The 19987-nt window shown below is 48.1% G+C and overlaps 1 protein-coding gene across 2 annotated transcripts; it reads right to left on the bottom strand.

Moving 5' to 3' along the window:
• Positions 1-375: 375 nt before the first annotated feature.
• POLR3D (RNA polymerase III subunit D) lies at positions 376-19422 on the bottom strand. Of its 2 annotated transcripts, XM_074384048.1 has the most exons (10): positions 19310-19422; positions 18915-19084; positions 17564-17607; positions 16818-16969; positions 16546-16670; positions 16174-16342; positions 15518-15783; positions 14591-14743; positions 14014-14422; positions 376-13901 (listed from the first exon to the last, which is right to left on the bottom strand). In XM_074384048.1, exons 2-9 carry the CDS (start codon positions 19077-19079, stop codon positions 14300-14302), a joined length of 1197 nt encoding a protein of 398 aa, XP_074240149.1. In that variant the 5' UTR covers positions 19080-19084; positions 19310-19422; the 3' UTR covers positions 376-13901; positions 14014-14299. The 2 variants fall into 2 exon arrangements, with proteins under 2 accessions (XP_074240149.1, XP_074240150.1); XM_074384049.1 differs by lacking the exon at positions 19310-19422 and having other exon boundaries at positions 18915-19152.
• Positions 19423-19987: the final 565 nt, after the last annotated feature.

Here is a 19987-nt window from a genome sequence, read left to right as displayed (position 1 = left end):
AGATACAAATCTTTAGCTTCAAGACCAATAACTCTGAAACAGAGAATTAAAAAGAAATCTACACTTAGCACATCATTGTTGTACTGCAGAATACCAAAGACAAAGAAATGATTTTGAAAAGCAGTTATAAAGAAAAAAACACATTACCTATACATGAGTGAAAAGTGGACTCAATAACAGCAATATTAATGGAAAAATCCAGGAAGATAGTGGTATAATATATCCACAGTGCCAAGAGGTTAAGGGGAAAAAAACCTATCAACCTAGAAATTGTATACCCAGTGAAATTTTCTTTCCAGAACAAGGGTAAAATAAAGCATTTTCAGAGAAACACAAACTGACAGATTTATCTCCAACAAAGCCTCTCTGAAAAAATTTCTTTTTTTTCATATGTTTACTTTTTATTGAATTTGTTAATGTTACAGAGTTCTTGCACTGCCAAACCATGCCTGAGAATTGAAATGGTACAATGCACAGCCTCATCCACCCGTCATACAGTATATTAAAACCTGATTCATGTACATTTTGATATTTTCACAATCTTTTAAAAAGTTATAACAACAGTTGGAATTTAAACACGCTGCAGGTCTTCAGATTTCGAGTACAGTACATAACATCTCCACTTATTCATCTCTGTTCATTCCTCTCTGAAGAAATTTCTAAACATGAAGATAAAGAAAAAAATGGGCCAGGTGATGTGGCTCACCCTGTAATCCCAGTACTCTGGGAAGCCAAGGCAGATAGATCAGTTGATGCCAGGAGTTTGAGACCAGCCTGGGCAACATGGCAAAACCCTTTCTCTACTAAAAATACAAAAATTAGCTGGGCATGGTGGTGCAGGCTTGTAATCCCAGCTACTTGGGAGGCTGAGGCATGAGAATTGCTTCAACTCAGGAGGCGGAGCTTACAGTGAGCCAAGATCACGCCTTTGTGGTCCAGCCTGGGCAACAGAACAAGACTGTGTTTCAAAAAAAAGAAAAGAAGAGGAGGAGGAAGAGGAAGAAGAGGAGGGAGGGGGAGGGGGAGGGGAAGGAAGAAGAGGGGAGAAGGGAGAAGAAGCCCCCAGAAGGAAAGTCTGGGAAGGAAAAAGGAATCATGAGTATAGGAAGTGACTGAATAAAGGGATAACAAGTGTCTAATAGATGGATGACTTAGCCTAGATCCTCAGAAGGTAGGACCTGAGACAAAGGTTTACTGAAGTATTTTACTGGAGAGTGTGATCCCAGGGACTAAAACCGAAGGACAGGGGAATGATTCAGGCAGGGAGGGAGAGCTAATTCAAAGATACATTAGGAAGTTGGCCACTGCTACAATGATCTGGTTGCTCTATCCATCAGGACCATTTGAGAAGCCGTATTAAGTCCATGTCAAGGCCACGTATCCTACAGAAGCAAGGAGGATGCTTGTACCATTGACTCCTTTCCTTTGGTGAAAGATGCACCTCGAGGAGGGTTAGACCCCAGTACTTTGTAGTTGTACCATGGTTTCCCCATCCTGTTCTATATCTTGTCATTGACACGAAAGTCTCAGGGAAGAAGGCAGAAGATGCACAGAGCAAGCCTGAGTTTAGATTCTATCAGGTTGTATCTATGTAGACCTGATGGGTACCCACAGAGAACCGGTCAGTACAGGGGAGACAGGTAAGACCGAGACGATGTGCAATGGGTCATAGAGATGTCCCATACAATGAAGTTTTTAAAAAGCCAAAAAAAAAAAAAAAAAAGATAAACCCAAAAAGATAAATAAGGCCTGGGTGATAGAATGAGACTCTGTCTCACAAATAACAATCAAAAAAATTTTTTTAAGTGTCAGGGATGGGAGTTTACTAATTTATGTAGGAAAGTCTCAGAGGCCTGAAGGAATGGGGGAAGCAAGACATGCAGCTATGTGGGGAAGCAGGTGGTAGGCAGGGGAAAGTGACGCGAGAGCCCTGCACCCGGAAACAGCCTGCTGTGTGACCATAGCAAGGCCTGTGCGACTGGAGGGGATGGCCCAGGAGTGGAGTGGGACGTGAGGCCCTACGAGCCTCATGCTAACTTCTGAACAGACTGGCTGTAGGTAGGAGGGGGCGATATATCACTGCAGAGGCAAATGGGGCCAGGAACAGTGGCTTACCCCTGTAATCCCAGCACTTGGGGAGGCTGAGGTGGGATGACTGATTAAGCCCAGAAGGAGTTTGAGATCAGCCTGGGCAACGTGCTGAACCCTGTCTCTAAAAAAAATTGTTAAAAAAGAGGCAAATGTAAAAATCTGATAAAAGGATGTTTGTTTGGCCGAGAGTGGTAGTGCCGGAAGTGGGGAGAAATGCTAATAGTCTGGATACATTTCTTTGGATTATTTTGAAAAATGTAACCACCGCACCATTATGACAGCTTAAAAGAATGAACAATAATCATTTAATATTATCAAATATCTAATCAACATACAAATGTCCCTAATTGTCTCAAGATAGTAGGTTTGCAGAATTGTCAAAGACAGACAAAGCCAGGCCAGGCAGTTTCTCATGGCTATAATCCCAGTGCTTTGGGAGGCTGAGGGAGGAGAATCACTTGAGTCTTGGAGTTCGAAATCAGCCTGGGCAACATAGTGAGACCCCTGTCTCTACAAAAAAATTTAAAAATCAGCCAGGCATGGTGGTGTGTGCCTGTAGTCCAAGCTACTTGGGAGACTGAGGCAAGAGAATCACTGAAATTCAGGACGTCACGGCTGCACTGAGCAATGACCACACCACTGGATTGCAGACTGGGTGATAGACTGAGACTCAATCTCTTAAAAAAAAAAAAAAAAACAACTAAAAATTAAAAGCCAGACACCAGTTAAAGTAGTGAAGACAGATTTTACTTAGTAACTACTAACAGTAGGGGAAAAAGCTGAGTCCATTCTAATTTTCGAAGCGGTAACTGGACCTCTTAAAGGGAGAAAGAGATGTGGGGTCTGGTGGCTCACACCTATAATCTCAGCACTTCGGGAGGCTGAAATGCGAGAATCTCTTAAGCCCGGGAGTTGAAGGCCAGCCTTGCCTCTAAAATTTCTTTTTTAAATTAGCCATAATCTCATCTACTCAGGGAGCTGATGAGGGAGGATTGTTAAGTCTGGTAGGTCGAGGCTGCAGTGAGCCGTCCACCAATTCCCTCTTTCTCCTTTTGAGACAGGATCTTGTTTTGTCACCCAGGCTGGAGTGCAGTGGTGTGATCACAGCTCACTAGACAGAGAAAGTTTAAAGCCATGATTCTGAATGAGATTGCTGAGGGAAGGAGGGTAGATGGACAAGAGAAACCTTGGAAGGCTTGAGCCCAGGGCATTCTATGTTTACAGCTGGAGAGACGAGGAAATACCAGGAAAGGCGAGGCACACACATGGCCCCTGACATAAACCCTCCACATTGTCATGGCTCAGCTCTCTAGGATCTCCTGAAGCAGACGATCCTCCACTGATGTATCTTCGAAAGTCTGTAGTAGCCTAACACTGCACCCCAACGCCTATGCCATTCACCTTGTTTCATCTCATCACAAAGGGACTGTACCATCTTACATCATCGCAAGGATGAGTATAACACATTAAGATATTGATAAGCACATTTCTGTAACTTTGTTTTTTAAGCTACTTTCATTAGAGTATTTGCTACAATTGTTCTCTTTTCTTACTGCTGTTGTTAATCTCCTGTGCTAAGTTACATATTAAACTTTATCATAGGTATGTATGAATAGGAAAAAGCATAGTATTTCTAGGGCTCAGTGCTTTCCAGTTTCAAACATCCACTGGGGGTCTTGGAAATTGTCCCCTGCAGCTAAGGAGGGACTACTGTTTTGTTTCCTGTGGGGCTGGTCTAATAGGGGATCAGCATGTGTGGGTGAGCAGGTGAGGGAGGTAAGGAGGGACTACTTTTGTATCCTGCGGGGTTGGTCTTACAGAAGGGGATCAGTATGTGTGGGTGAGTGGGTGAGGGAGGTGTTTGCTGGAGGTGTATCTTGGAGTGGACAAGAGAGAATGTAATCTAAGGCTCCCTGAGGGTCTGGTTTCAGGGAGGAGCAGACAGTTCATCCATAGCAATAGGAGGCAAGAACAGGAACCAGAACACAGACTGAAGATGTGGTAGTGGGAAACACACCCTCCCTGATTGCTTTTTTTTTTTTTTTTTTGAGGTGGGGGGGGCGCAGTCTTGCTCTGTCATCCAGGCTGGAGTGTGGGGGCACAATGTTGGTTCACTGCAACCTCTGCCTCCTGAGTTCAAGTGATTCTCCTGCCTTGGACTCTGGAGTAGCTGGGACTACAGGTGTGCGCCACCACACCCAGCTAATTTTTGTATTTTTAGTGGAGATGGGGGTTTCACCATGTTGGCCAGGCTGGTCTTGAACTCCTGACCTCAAGATGATCCACCTGCCTCGGCCTCCCAAAGTTCGGGGATTACAGTTGTGAGCCACTGCAAGGGGCCAACTGCTTCTATTTTCTTAATGCAATAAGCAGTGTCCTCAGCTGAGAAAGAGAACTGGGGAGAGGCATAGGAGGATTGAGGACATAGGAACAGGTGTTAAGCAGTACTCCCTGGGGAGTGGCAGAGTAAACAGACAAGGAGAGTGGTAGTTTATGTTTGTTTTTTTAAATAAATCTTTAAAGGTTCACAATTCCCCCACCCCTGTGAAGTAACAGGCATGCATCATGTGTCCTTCAGGGAAAGCTCCTGGGAGCTCCCTGTCTTAGTCCATCAGGGTGCTGTTAAATACCCCAGACTGGGTAATTTGTAAATAGAAATGTACTTCTCCCAGTTCTGGAGGCTAGGAAGTCCACGATGAAGATGCCACAGGTCCAGTGGCTGTTGAGGGCTCGCCCTCTCTGCTTCCAGCATGACACCTTGTTGCAGTGTCCTCACATGGTGGAAGGTGGAAAAGGGACAAACATTCCCACAAGCCCTTCTATGAGGGCAGTAATCCCATCCACGAGGTAAGAGCCCTCACAGTCTGATCACTTCCTAGTGGCCCCACCTCTTAGTACTATTGAACTGGGGACTAAATTTCAACATTAATTCTGGAAGGTCACAAACATTCAAACCTTAGCACCGCCCCATAATGTTTATGATTACATACCATTGTCCAGAAAGTAATGACAGAGTCAGTCATCTCTGCCACCAAAAGAGGCTGCATGTTGTCTTTGTATTGAATATGTGTCCTCCTAAAAGCCAAGATTCATTATGTGGAAGAAGGCAAGAGTGGAGAGTCAACGACCAACAGCCTCTATCACTTTTTTGTGACACAGTCTTGCTCTGTTACCCAGGCTAAAGGGCAGTGGAGTGATCTCGGCTTGCTGCACACTCCACCTCCCGGGTTCAAGTGATTCTCCTGTCTCAGTCTCCCAAGTAGTTGGGATTCCAGGTGTGCGCCACCAGACCTGGCTAATTTTTGCTTTTTTAGTAGAGACAGGGTTTCACCATGTTGGCCAGTCTGGTCTCAAACTCCTGACTCAAGTGATCTGCCTGCCTCAGCCTCCCAAAGTGCTGACATTACAGGCATGAGGCACCGTGCCCAGCCTCACCTTTAATCTTATCGAAGCCTTCATCTTAGTTTCTGTAGAAATAAGAACTTTCTTCAGCATTCACAATTTATATGCTTAATAAAAATTATGCATTTACCATATTTTCAACAATAAAACTTTTAGCCCCCATATTTTATTGGTTTGTATAAAGTTTAGTTAAACTATGAAATTAAAACAGTTAACTGCAGAAAAACACAACTAACTTTTGGAATACACAACTGTGGGAGCTGTGTGTTCTAGCTCATGCAGCCCTTTAATGAAGAGAGGCACCTATTCAGAGGGCCAATTACAGGCCAGGTCTCCTACCGAGCAGTGTACTACGCGCATGCACACACGTGTGTGTGTGTGTGTGTGTGTGTGTTTGGAACAGAGTCTCACTCTGTCACCCAGGCTGGAGTGTAGTGGTGCGATCTCAGCTCATTGCAAACTCCACCTCCCTGGTTCAAGCAATTCTCATGCCTTAGTCACCTGCGTAGCTGGGATTACTGGTGCATGCTACCACAGGCCCAGCTAATTTTTTATTTTTTAGTAGAGATGGGGTTTCGCCATGTTGACCACGCTGTTCTCAAACTCCTGGCCTCAAGTGATCCACCCACCTCGGCCACCCAAAGTGTGGGATTACAGGCAGAAGCCATTGCGCCCAGCCTTACATTTGTATAGTTTTAAAATGGAATCTTAATTACACAGTTAACTTTACAAATGCATTGCTGATGCACAGGTGAATATATGCAAACATTCTGGAGAGGAAAATCTAACAAAAGCTTCAAAAATCTCATAGAATTGGACTTCGCAAACTCCTGGGCTCAACTGATCCTTGCACCTCAGCCTCCAGAGTAGCTGGCACTGTAGGTTCATACCACCATGCCCAGTTAATTAAAAGAAATTTTTTTTTTTCTAAAGACCAGGTCTTGCTTTGTGGCCCAGGCTGGTCAGGCAAACCATTTTAAATAGAGAATCCTAAGGAAATAATTGAGGATACTGGCAGCAATTTAATAGGTTTATCTTTTTTTTTGAGACAAGTTCTTACTGTCACCCAGGCTGGAGTGCAGTGGTGCAATCTCATCTCAGCTCACTGTAACCATCCCCTCCTGGCCTCAGGCAACCATCCCGATTCAGCCCCCCAGGTAGCTGGGAATACAGGCACAAGCCACCACACCTGGCTAATGTTTCTATTTTTTGTACAGCCATGGTGCCCAAGCTGGTCTCCAACTCCTGAGCTCAAGTGATACACCAGCCTTGGCCTCCCAAAGTGCCAGAATCACAGGCGTGAGCCACCACCATGCCAGGCCACATCTTTTTTTTTTTTTTTTTTTTTTTTTGAGACGGAGTTTTTGCTCGTTACCCAGGCTGGAGTGCAATGGCGCGATCTTGGCTCACCGCAACCTCCGCCTCCTGGGTTCAGGCAATTCTCCTGCCTCAGCCTCCTGAGTAGCTGGGATTACAGGCACGAGCCACCATGCCCAGCTAATTTTTTGTATTTTTAGTAGAGACGGGGTTTCACCATGTTGACCAGGATGGTCTCGATCTCTCGACCTCGTGATCCACCCGCCTCGGCCTCCCAAAGTGCTGGGATTACAAGCTTGAGCCACCGCGCCCGGCCTGACATCTTTTTTTTTTTTTTTAATGATGAAAAACTAGAAAAAAACTAAATGTCCCAGAAATGGGAGATCACTTGGGTGATTTTTATAGTATGAAGATGGGTACCAATATAACCATTAAAGTTGACTTGTACAATGTAAGGGACATTTCTACAAGAATTCTTGCGATCATCTTGCCCTGGAGAAAGGTCCGAGAGCCACACTAAATATGGCCCGTGTAGGTACTGAGTGTGCTTTCACTGGGGATATACTGTTTTGAGGGAATGAACTGCAGAGAACTGCGTTGGCAGCATGGCAGTCTCAGGAAGCTTCACTCAACTGTGAATCCTTATGCCAACTCTTGTGAATATGGCTGGGTGGCATCCCCCACCCACTCCACTCCCTCACCACTTTGTAAGGTGGAACCTGAACTGCAGGGGCCAGAAAGCCAAATACCCACATTTCCCTAAATCTCTTGTGCTAGCGTTCTGGGCATGCCTGAGGTCTTAGGAGTTGAGATTTGAAAGGTGGAGGAAAATGTGAGGCCATCCTCTTCACTTTGGCCATTTTCCACTGCGAGAGTTATGGAGTGAGCCTGACGCCTCTCGCACAGCTCACACTGAATCTATCAGTGGATCACGGTGGTGCTACCCTTGAAATCAGTATCTAGAATCCAATCACTTCCCAGCACCTCTGCTGTTAGTGGCCTGGCCAAGCCATTGCCACCCACCGCCCAGAGAGTCCATCAGCCCCGCTTCCCACCTCACCTCCACACCACAGCCAGCTCACCAGGTCACTTTAAAATGCCAAGGTCCCTATGGTGGCCTAAAAGCCCTCCAGGATCAGGTCCCACCTCTCTCTCCCTCAGCTTCAGCCAATCTCTGTCTCACTCTTTGCTCAGCCCAGAGCACTCTCCCTACCAGCTTCTGATCCCGCTGGTTCACTTCCTCAAAGGATACCTTCTCAGGGAGGCCTACCCCACCTGCTGCATCGTGCCTGCCACCACCCAGAATCCTCCACTCCCTGCAAGTTTCCAAACTCCTGTCACCTTCTAACTTCCTTCCATATGCTTATCCCGTCTCCTCACTAGAGCGCAGGCTCACGCAGAACACTGCCTTCTGTTTAACCACGGCCACGTCCTAACTCCTGCAGCAGCGCCTAGCACACGGCAGGCACTTTCTTCGGTGTGCCAGGGTCCAGCTACAGCCGCGTGGTTCTCCTGAGGCAGCTGAGGCGGTGGGATTCCCTCAGGCCTGGCTGGCAGCTGTGGCAGTGTGCTGTGTTCTGGAACTCAGTCCAACTCCAGAGTCTCTACATTCCTGACTATGGCAGAGGGTATAGCTCCCTCACCATCTGTTCTATGGGGTTTTGATTCCTGGATGCTCAACCTATGGCTCACTCCTCCAGCCTTCCAAGGAGTCTATAAACTTATCTTCCTGTATTAACTCTTGCTGCTTAGAATGCCTAGAATGGTTTCTACTTGTCCAGTGAACCCTGCAAAATACGTAAGATACAGTCTCCAGGCCAACAGTGATCAAGGCTGCATTTTTCTTTTTCTTTCATATAAGCTTTCTCAAGATGTAAGGCTGCATTTTTTTTTCTGATTAGGTCTTAAATGTCAATGAACCAAATAACAAAGTCCAACTTCTGACTCCGTTTTTGGGGAGACAGATCAGTGGTTACCCCAATGGAAGAGAACAGAAGAAATGCTTTAGAAGAGCTGAGGCAGAAGGTGGCCACACAGAGGTGCTCCTAGAGGTGGCATCCCATCACCATCTCTATTTTGTCAGATGACACCCCTAAAACCCGAGTCCCCTCTGGGCCCCATGCTTTACCTGTAGAACTTTGGTGGAGCCTTGTGCAGCCGAACCACAATCCAAGAGGAGGTGTTCACACCATCTGTCGCTAGCACAGACATCTCGAAAGGGGAAATGCCCCAAACGTGGAAGTATCCAACACCAAGACTGGTTGGAGCACTGGATGAATGGCGTGGGTGCCGCCCTTTCACTGTGCACTGTCCTAAGAAGCCTCTTTTCCTTTGAAGAGCCTAGTGCTGAGTGCCCAATTCAATCAGACCACGTTGAGAGCGGTCCAAGGATTAAAAGATGCTACCTTTGGCCGGGTGCAGTAGCTCACACCTATAATTGCAGCACTTCGGGAGGCTGAAGCAGGCAGATCACGAGGTCTGGAGTTCAAGAACAGCCTGGCCAACATGGTGAAACACCAGCTCTACTAGAAATACAAAAATTAGCCAGGCGTGCTGGCAAGTGCCTATAGGTCCCAGCTACCCAGGAGGCTGAGGTGGAAAAATTGCTTGAACCCAGGAGGCAGAGGTTGCAATGAGCTGAGATCAGGCCACTGCACTCTAGCCTGGGTGACAGAGCGAGACTGCATCTTAAAAAAAAAAAAAAGATGCTACCTTTTAATTCCTTCAGCTAATTCAGAAGTATGTGAAACACAAAATACTCATTAACATGGAAGAACTGCATATGTCCAGATGTGAGTATATATTATTTATTTTTCAGAGACAAGGTCTCACTATGTTACCCAGGCTGGTATTGAACTCCTGGGCTTGAGTGATCCTCCCACCTCAGCCTCCCGAGTAGCTGGGACCAAAGAATTATATATGTTTTTGAGTGAGATACAGTACATGATAAAACCACATATTTATTTTATTTTTATTTTTTTGAGATGGAGTTTCGCTCTCGTTGCCCAAACTGGAGTGCGATGGCATGATCTTGGCTCGCTGCAACCTCTGCTTCCTGGGTTCAAGTAATTCTCCTGCCTCAGCCTCCCAAGTAGCTAGGATTACAGGTATGTATCACCATGCCCGGCTAATTTTTTGTGTTTTCAGTAGATACGGGGTTTCAACATGTTGGCCAAGCTGGTCTCAAACTCCCAACCTCAGGTGATGCACCCACATCAGCCTCTCAAAGTGCTGGGATCATAGGTGTGAGTCATTGCATAATTTGTATCACATAACTTAAACCACATAATTTATATCACTATAAATAACATAAAAAAATTTTGGAGACTGAAATAAGACATGAGGAGTCATAAAAAAAATAATGAAATCATGTCCTTTGCAGCAACATGGATGGAGCTTGAGATTATTATCCTAAGTGTACTTAGAAACAGAAAATCAAATTGCACATGTTCTCACTTATAAGTGGAAGCTAAATAACGGGTACATATGGACATAAAGATGGAAATAACAAACCCTGGGCACTCCAAAACGGGGTGAGTGGGAGGGGGCCAACGGCTGAAAAGTTACCTGAGTACAATGTTCACTATTTGGGTGACGGGTACAACGGAAGCCCGATCCCCACCAGTAAGCAATATACACAAACATGCGCATGGGGCCAGGCGTGGTGGCTCACACCTGTAACCCTAGCACTTTGGGAGGCCGAGGTGGCTGGATCACTTGAAGTCAGGAGTCGGAGAACAGCCTGGCCAACATGGTGAAACCCTGCCTCTATTAAAAACACAAAACTTAGCCGGGTGTGGTGGTGGGCGCCTGCAATCCCAGCTATTTGGTAGGCTGAGGTGGGAGGATCACTTGAACCTGGGAGGCAGAGGTTGCACTGAGACAAGATCACACCACTGCACTCTAGATTGGGCGACAGAAGGAGACTACATCTCAAAAAACACAACAAAACAAAAAACAAACATGCACATATACCTCCCAAATCAAAAATAATATACACTAAAATGTTAAAAGTGAATTTAGTAGAATAAATGGTGACTGAACATTTTAAAAAGTTCTGCCGAGATGAACACTTTATGATTTGACATTGTAGTATTTTCTGAACGTGGCAGCAGCTACTATGGTCTATCTAACTGCCACTCCAGCTTCTTCCCTACAAACAAAACCCCAGCTCAAGGGTGACAGTGTGCTCCACGCCAGGGGATACACTAGTCCACTCACCCCCTTTGCCAGTGCCTGGTTCAAGAGTGGGCATGTAGCCCCACTCTATAAAGAGATGGGGGTGAGGCTGCTGGAGCTGCTGATGGTTCTTCCCGGAGAAGGGCAGAGCAGAATGAGAACACACCTGTGCCACTGTCCACTCTGGCTGTGCGCACCGTCATCTGGAGAATGATGCTTGGTGTAGGAGCAGCCACATTGCAACACTGAGGATGGCAGAGCGAACGGTTCCAAGGAAATCCCTGATGACATTCTGGCTTCCACCAACTCCAGAACCATCTATTTACAGACTTCTTGGTACGTGAGATAAACACTCTCATTGCTTAAGCCACCGTCAGGCTAATTTTCTGTTACTCGTGCTGATCACATCCTGTTATAAGCAATTATCTGTCTGGCACCCAATACACGCCTCCTGTTCACTCTAATTTAAAAGCAACCCTCTTAGAAAAAAGTCACTTTTTTCTAAAGAAGGCAGAAACAAACAAAAAAAAAAAAGAAAAGAAAAGAAAAGAAAAAAGTAAAAAGTCACTACTATCTCATTCTTACATAAAATAAATAAAATCAAGCTTAAAGAGGGTAAGGGATTTTTTTCCAACCCAAAGTTCACTGGTGGAGTCGCATTCAAACCCAGCCATGACTCGACAGCCCAGACTCTGCCACTTAACCATGTAGTTAGAAATCTGCACAAGCCTGTTGTCCCTTCTTTCTCTATTTAACAAAAAGCATATGCACGGATGCAGTTAGCAGCAAATTTGCATCCACTTGCACTCATGTATGAATCGGCTTTGGGCTTCTCTCCTCTGCCATTTGTACATATTCCTTGGTAGAAATGCATGCCTCAGAGCCCAACCAAGAAAGCAGACTCTCCTCTCTTTGCCCACATTTATTGATGAGACCTAATTTGTGCATCAGGGATTTAGGGACAGGCCGTGTGGACTTTGATGCAGAGTCATAAGGTTCAAGCCAAGACAACTGAACAGGTGAAATGAACGCAAAAGCAGTGCATGCTCTTCCTCAAACTTTCTTGGAAGAGTCAGAAAACTAAAGATTGAAAAATACCCAATATCTAACATTGGGCAATTGAGTTCATCCAAAAAAAAAGCAAAAGAGAGTATTTCTGAACCAAAGAAACAGAACGCAAAGAGAGGATGAGAATGGCGACCAGCTGGCAGTGCATCAGCTATCTGAAGGAAGGAAGGGCTGAAGCCCACAGCTAATCAAAGGTTAGCCCACCAAAGAGGGCTTCCCAGCACATGTTTCCAAGGAACCCTTTCTGCTCCAGTCCTCTACAATGAGAAGAGCCCAGAACACCACTATCCAATGGAGCTGAGATGAACTTCAGCTCCAGAAAGGGTGATGTGGTCAGCCTCAGAGCTGCTGGGCGGGCAGGTTGAGGGCTCTGTCGGAAAAGCCCAGCCTTGACAAATGAGTAACAGGCTTGAGGAGCTTCGAAAAGAAGGAAGGTGAGCCTGAAGGAAGACATACCCAAAATCTAAGGAGCCACTAGAAATCGGGGATGAGGGTGGGCAGGAAACAGTTTTTCCTAAGCCCCTATGGTTCATTCTGTCCCAGAGGCCATGTGCCATGACACCAGCAAAGGGAAGCTGTGCCATCGTCTAACAGCCACACACGCCACCGCATGAGGCCTTTTTTTAACCCGCAAGCGTCTAACCACCTGAACGAGGGAAAACCCCAACCATACTGTCAAGACAGGGGAGAAGCTGTTCCTCCAGAGATAACGCAGTACGATGACCAGGTAAAAAGAACAAGATCACAGTCCCAAAAAAGTAACACTGAGTAGATGGCTCTGGCAGTGCTAGGACAGGAGACAGTGGGAAGCCTCTGATCCTGAAGTTTCTGAAGTCGGCATCATCAGCCAAGTGTCAAAGAGGCCACTGTTCAATACACCCCTGACTTCTCTTACCAAGGGTTTAGTTTTTTGTTAGCAATATTTGACTTCAGCTCATACGTGAGTAATAACTATAAAGGTAGGAGTGCAAGAACATGTCCTTGGCACACCATGTCCCCCAAAGGCTTTTGCAGGGTGCTGGGAGGGGTCTCTGATCTCTTCCTATGACCCACAGCTATTACAGCAACTCACACAGGAATAGCCTGGCTAAGAGGAGCCAGGAGAAAAAGGCATAGAACAGCCTGACCCCGTAAATTTAGGTCATCAGGCCCAGGGTGAGGGCGGGATATAAAGCAGGAAGAGGCAAGAGCAAGGACAGGAGCAGCTCTAGTCACTGCTTTTGAGACTTGGAATCTCTATTTTGTTTGAATATAGACTCAGGTAGAGGAAAAGGACACGAACATTTACTGAGTGCCTACTGGTTCCGGCCTTGTGCAGGGGTTTTCATCTCTAACAGCCCATGAATCCTCACGCCAACCCTGGGCGGTAGGTATCATCCCCAAGCTTCCTCTTCTCACGGCTCCTCTTTCACTGCCTGAGTGATAGAAATGGAAGGCTATCACGTGACCACCATCCATACCAGCACACTGTTACCAGCCCTTTGGCCCCATCTGCTCCACTGTCATTTAGCCAGGGAGTGGGAAGGAGGTACTGGTTACGGAGAGGGGCAAGAGACAACACGTTTCAAGTCTTCCGTGACTTATCTAAAAAGGGACATCTGAGGCTGGGCCCACTGCTCCATGTCAACACATGAACCCTCTGCGAGGGAGAATCGAGCATCTTTGTTCAGCTCATGTATCTTACAGTCAGAAAGGGAGAACCTGCTCACGCTTGCGTTGGATGACGAATAGGAGGCTCAGAAAGGTTAGGTAGTTTGTCCAAGGACGCAGAACCAGGAACTGGCAAGCTGGGACCAAGTGCTTAAGTCTCAGATTCAATCCTTGCTTTCTCTCTGATGCTGCTTCTAGGAGGAGGGACGGAGCATCAGCAGAAGCTGCAGTTCTCACACTTCCGTCCCTGCAGCCCAACAGCCCCCAGGAGAAGCCAGCCCCTTCCCACAGACCCTCCCCACCTACCTTGGTAGGATGCATCAGTGGAAGAGATTAAGACATAAATATAAAAATAAATAGCAGGGCCAAGTCCCCAGCAGCAAAGATATGCCAACTCCATGCTGCAGGAAGGTCACTGTGCCATTGACAGCTGCTGTGGGAGGAAGCCCAGGGGTATCTGGGACAATGGCTGCCAAAGGCTGGAGTGGATAGGCTCAGTGGGCCCCTTCTGGGTCTCACAGATTCAAGAACAAAATGTCTGGAGCAGGCAGCAGCCGCGGGCACAGGCGCCGTCCTCCTCCATCTGCTCATTTTACCGGTGTTTGTGATCCAAGAGAGACTCAAAATCAGGGGAACATACAAGTTTGTGCTTCACGTGTCCCAGGACTGTCATCTCCCCTGTCCTACTGTCTCCAAGGCCCACGGACACCAGCTCCTGCCAATTGACAGAGACGGTGATGAGAACCACAACCACGTGCACAGCGTGTAGAGCTGTGAATGGGAACGTGATACTCCCAGGAACCCCCTTCCTTATTTAGCACCGGCACTTCAACGCTCCTCCACTCCTTAAAAGCTCCTTCCCTGGCCCTAGGGAGGCTCTTACCTGCAGGAAGGAGCAGGCGGTTCCCATGGTCACATCCAGAGTCACCTTGCCCAGGAGGAGCTGCACCCTTCCAGATTTGCGGATGAGTAGCTTGCCAACCTGACCCTCTGTCAGGTCAGCCAGGGTACAAGCATTCTCTGCCAGTCTGGCTTCCTGTGGAGAAAGTCAGAGGACGAACACTGGGCTAGGAGCTCTTTCCTCCATCTTTCATGCACCCCCTTCTACCCATCAAGAGACAGGCACGGCAAAGGTCAGAATGAGCTCTCCAAAGAGTGCCTTCTCCTAGGGCTGTCTGCCATGGTTAAAATACAAAACCCACAGCAAACAAACGTACAAATGGACAAAATATCAGTAACTGGTGAAGCTGTGTTTCTGGTACACAGCAGTGTCTGTTCTCTTTTTCTGGGGACAAGGTCTGTCTCTCTTGCCCAGGTTGGGGTGCAGTGGTGCGACCTTGGCTCACTGCAACCTCTGCATCCTGGGCTCAAGCCATCCTCCCATCTCAGCCTCCCAAGTAGCGGGGACTACAGGCACATGCCACCATGCCTGGCTATTTTATGTATTTTTTTGGTAGAGACAGGGTTCCACCATGTTGCACAGGCCAGTCTCGGTCTCCGGGCCTCAAGTGATCCTCTCTCAGCCTCCCAAAGTGCTGGGATTAGAGGCATGAGCCACCACACCTGGCCATATGTTCTCTCATTTGTATGTGTTTAAAGTATTTCCTTATAAAAATTAAACACACCCACCCCACATACAAACACAATTGAAGTTGGAGGCACAAAGCCCCATGGCTCTTGCAGGCTCCAAGAATAACCAACCATTATTGTCCAATTCTAGCCAGGGTGGCACAGCTTTGCTTCCCACTACTGGTTACACTTCCCCTCCCAGTCCCTGCCTCTATTCCCGCAGGTGTCTGCCTGAGCATACCCGGTCCTTCTCCTGCTTGATGAGCACCATCTGGCCATCCTCGCCCTGTACCTCTGTCTTGATGGGCTTGATGTCCTGGGTGGGCGGTTGGCCAGGGAGGGTGTCTGGCAGCTGGAGAAACAGCAGTTCCTCCTCCTTGGTGAGGCTCAGCTCCCTGAGAAGCTCTGCCACAGATATGTCCTTCGGGAGGCCTGGAGTCTTCCTGGCTGCTTTGGGAGGAGCCTTCATCTTGGCCTCCTCCTCCTCATCTCGAGGCTCCTCTTTCACTGGCCGGGTGATAGAAATGGAAGGCTATCATGTGACCACTCTCCACACCAGCTCACTGTTACCAGCCCTTTGCTCCCATCTACTCCACTATCACTCACTCAGGGAGTGGGAAGGAGGGTTATAGAGAGGGGTGCAAGACAACGCATTCAAGTCTCATGTGACTTAACTAAAAAAGGACATCTGAGGCTGGGTCCACTGCTCCACATCAACACATGAACCCTCTGTGAGGGAGAATCAAGCATGTTTGTTTAGTTCCTATATCTTACAGCCAGCAAGGGAGGACCTGCTCAAGAGCAGCAGTTAGGGCCCCATGCAAGGGATACCTGATTCCAGGGATTCCTGGGAGTAGCCATGGAATTGTAGATGAGAAGTTAATGGACACAGAGTACCTTTCACAGCAGGTACGTCCACCTCCATGTCCTCTTCCTTGGGGCCGGTCAGCCACGGTTTAACATCTGGTTCGTCATTTTCTTCCTTAAAAAGCCATCCCGAGTGAGCCAGGGGCAGCTGCACAGGCATATTTCGAGTGTCGTTCCTCAGCCCGGGGTCATCGAGAAACTGCCAAAAAGAGTTGGGGTCATCCAGCCTGCTGGCACCCACACCTGGCTCGAAGTCTGCTTTAGTCCCTTTCTAACCAAAGATTCCTGCTGCTCCCCTAGATTCCAGGATATCAGTGAGCTCTTCTGCCCCTCACCTGGTTCCCCAGAAGCCCTGTTCTACAGCCACAAGGAAGCCCCTTCCCTGAGCCTCCGGGTACCCACATCGTCCTTCTCCAGCATGCGCAGGATCTGTTTCGTTTCTTCGTCTGTCTCTCTCTTCTCTTTTTTGATGTTGATGATATGAGAAGGTCCCATGTCTGACACATCCACTGTCTTATCCCAGTTTCCTGTGGGAAATCACCCGGGTCACTAGGGATCAATTAGGAAGATGCCAACAGCATGGAAAACTGAACTGGGAGCAGGGAAATTCCATTGCTCTTGCCCTTCTCTTGGGCAGTCTGAACTGAAATTCACTACTGATTCCTTCTTCGTACCTTTTTTCTTCATCATTTCGGCTGGGCCCTGCTCAAAGATGGAGTGGGACTGGATCACTTCTGGGCGGCCTCGCCCTCGTCCATGCCCCTCTCGCTGTCGGTCTCTGTCCCTCTCACGCTTCTCCTTCTTGACAGTTACTTCTTCCTTGGGCCTGGAAAAGAGAATGGATTAAGGGAAACCACTCACTCACTGTGTCTCCAAAAACTGGCCTTAATCTCCCATACCACCTCACTCCAAGACAGTGGAGAGTCTGAGCCAATAATTACACTATGAGAAGCAGAATCCAATCCTAATTCTAGCACTTTTCTCACTTCCTTGATGAGGCAGGATTTTTTCAGTTTGCTTTACTTGACCTTGTCCAAAAATGTAGTTTGTTTTTTTTGTTTTTTTTTTTTTGCATTGGGACTGAAAGCAGGAAGGCAGAAATCCAAAGGAACTTCAGGGAAAGGGTGATACATCTTTGTTTAGACTAGTGACTCTCAACTCTGGCCATCAGAAAGAATCACTCCATTCTACTGTCAACAAATTAAATCACAATTTCTAGAGATGGAGCCCTAGACGTCAGTTATTTTTTTCTTTAACTTGCACATCAGAATCACCTAGAAGCCAGGATTGAAAATCACTAGTGAAAAGAACTAAAACATAAATTTAAATATCAGAGCCACAAACCTAGTTACTTCCCCCAAGGCCACATATTCAGAGAAAGTAAATAAGGGGCAATTATTCAGAAGGCCTAGCTACTTACTCTTCCTTGATCTTCCGACTGATGATATTTGGGGTGAAGGTTTTCTGAAAGCAAAATACAGGAGTCATTGATGTGTTAGGTTCTGACCCCAAAGTACAGAGGAAAATAAAAATTCCCGAAGGGCACTGTCTACTGACCAAGGCCAACATGGTTGTCTTTGGCACATTCCACAGTGCTGTCCGTTTTACAGAGACAGATAAGTGACTGAAAAGAAGGAATGTCATGGTGTGGTGGCAGTGGAGTTACACATAAAAGAAAGGGGCACCAAAACTCGTTTGTAACCAGCAGCCTTAGGTTCTGCCTCTGAAAGAATAGTCTCTGGGACTTCTAAAAGCAAAGGAATTTCTCTAGTCTCACCTCTTATCTTCAAATTGCTATAGAGACCAGTGAGTATAAGGGAACTGCTCTAGCAGCAAGACCTAAGTAGGGAAGACCACAGATCTGCCAACACTCTCAATCAGGGGATTATAGACTGTCACAATTCTCCAAGGCAAAGTTAGGTGGTTTTTTTTCTTTTGAGAGGGAGTTTCACTCTTGTTGCTGTGGCTGGAGTGCAATGGCACGATCTCGGCTCACTCCAACCTCTGCCTCCCAGGTTCAAGCAATTCTCCTGCCTCAGCCTCCTGAGTAGCTGGGATTACAGGCACCTGCCACCACACTTCAAATCGTTGTATATTTATTAGAGACATGCGCAGCTAATTTTTGTATTTTTCTGTAGAGATGGGATTTCACTGGCCAGGCTGGCCTCAAACTCCTGACCTCAGGTAATCCGCTCACCTCAGCCTCCCAAAGTGCTGGGATTACAGGCGTGAGCCACGGTGCCCAGTCGCAAAGTTAGGTTTTTAAAAACTGACAGTTTTATTCTTCTGCCATCCTGACCCCACCCCTTTCAGAGCTACTCTTGACATCCAGTCATATGCACATGGGAGAGACCACAGAGCCTCACACGCTGTGCCTAGGATTCATTATACCCTAGATAAGAAGTCTGCACACCGAGATGTTGAATTCTGAACCCTCTAAGACTGCAAGATTTATGCTGGCCTGGCTTTCATGGGTTTCTTATAGATGTCCAAACACACAATGAAAGTAAATAAACACTGTTCAAGTTGCTTTTGAACAACGTTAACTAATTAGGACTCTCTGTCCTTCAACCACCTCTGAGAATCATTTCATCATCTGTACTCAGTACCCAGATTTGAAGGTAGTACAGGCTCTCTGGAATTTAAAGAGGGGTAGGCGTGAGGCCCAACAATACTCCAGACACACAGTAGGCCCTACACGAACATTAGTTGAATCTCGCGGCTTGGAATTCAAGGTAGATGAGTTTCTTTAGAAACGCGCCATTGGGTACCTTCTTGACTCCCCCGAGGGTGAGGTCCCTGGAACGGATGGAGGGAAGGCGGCCGGGGGTGAGGGGGGGCGCCGGCCGCCGCCCGATGAGCCCCCGGGCCCCGGTCAGGAGGGGTCGGGGCCCTCCCGGAGTGCTGGGCTCGCCGGCGGCGTTTCCTTCCGACATGTTGCCTGGCAGAGAAGGGACAACGAGATCACCAGAGGGGACTGACACGCGGACCCTGGCGGAACCCCACCCACTTGGCTTCCGGTCCCCCAGTCAGCGCGTCCTCCACTGGCGTCTCTGTTCCTCCCCTCCCACGTGTCAAGACTCCCCAGACCACCCAGGTGAGAGCCTTTGGCTCCCGACACGCCGTCTCTCCAGGAACCCTGCCCAAGAACCAGGCAGGGACTCACCCGGGCCACTGCTCCACACCACGCCTCACGACTTCTCCAGAGACGCGACCCGCCGCCAGCCTTCGGTCTCCGCGCCGGGCGGAAGTCTGCGTGGCATGGCCTGGGCGCCGCCATCTTAGCGCGGGGCGGAAGTGACGTTCCAGGGGCGGGACTGGGCCACAGTATTTATCAGGCGGCGCTTCGCTCCCCTCCGCCTTCTCTTCCCGGTTCTTCCCGGAGTCGGGAAAAGCTGGGTTGAGAGGGCGAAAAAGAATGAGGGGACCGGTCTGGGCTACGCTGTGACGCGGCGTTCGAGGGGGCCTTAGCCCCCGGGTGGGGGCGTGGAGGCGCCGGATTCAGACTCCTGGGCCTTGTTGGCCGCCACGCCGCAATGTGAGGAATCGCTGCGGCGGAGCCCTTGGGAGCTTGGTGGTCGCTGCTCGGGATGGGGCGAGGGGCGCGGCGCAGAGAGCGAGACCTGGACTCAGACTTGGGGAGTCCTGGGCCACGCCGAGCCCAGTCTCGGGTTCTCCATGGTGACCTTGAGGTGGACACTTCCTGCGGGCAGTGGCCTAGCCCACTTTTGGGGACTCCCTTCCCTGTGCTCCTGGTGGGATTCAGGGGTGAGGCTGTGGGGGCAGCCCTGGAACTGCCGCAATGGACCAACAGGTACCCAGCCGCAACCGCCTTGGGCTCACA

This window comes from Saimiri boliviensis, chromosome 13, assembly GCF_048565385.1.
Source record: "Saimiri boliviensis isolate mSaiBol1 chromosome 13, mSaiBol1.pri, whole genome shotgun sequence".
In the NCBI taxonomy this organism is placed as follows: domain Eukaryota; kingdom Metazoa; phylum Chordata; class Mammalia; order Primates; family Cebidae; genus Saimiri; species Saimiri boliviensis.
Note: the sequence above shows the minus strand (reverse complement) of the source record. Positions and strands in the feature narration are given on the sequence as shown.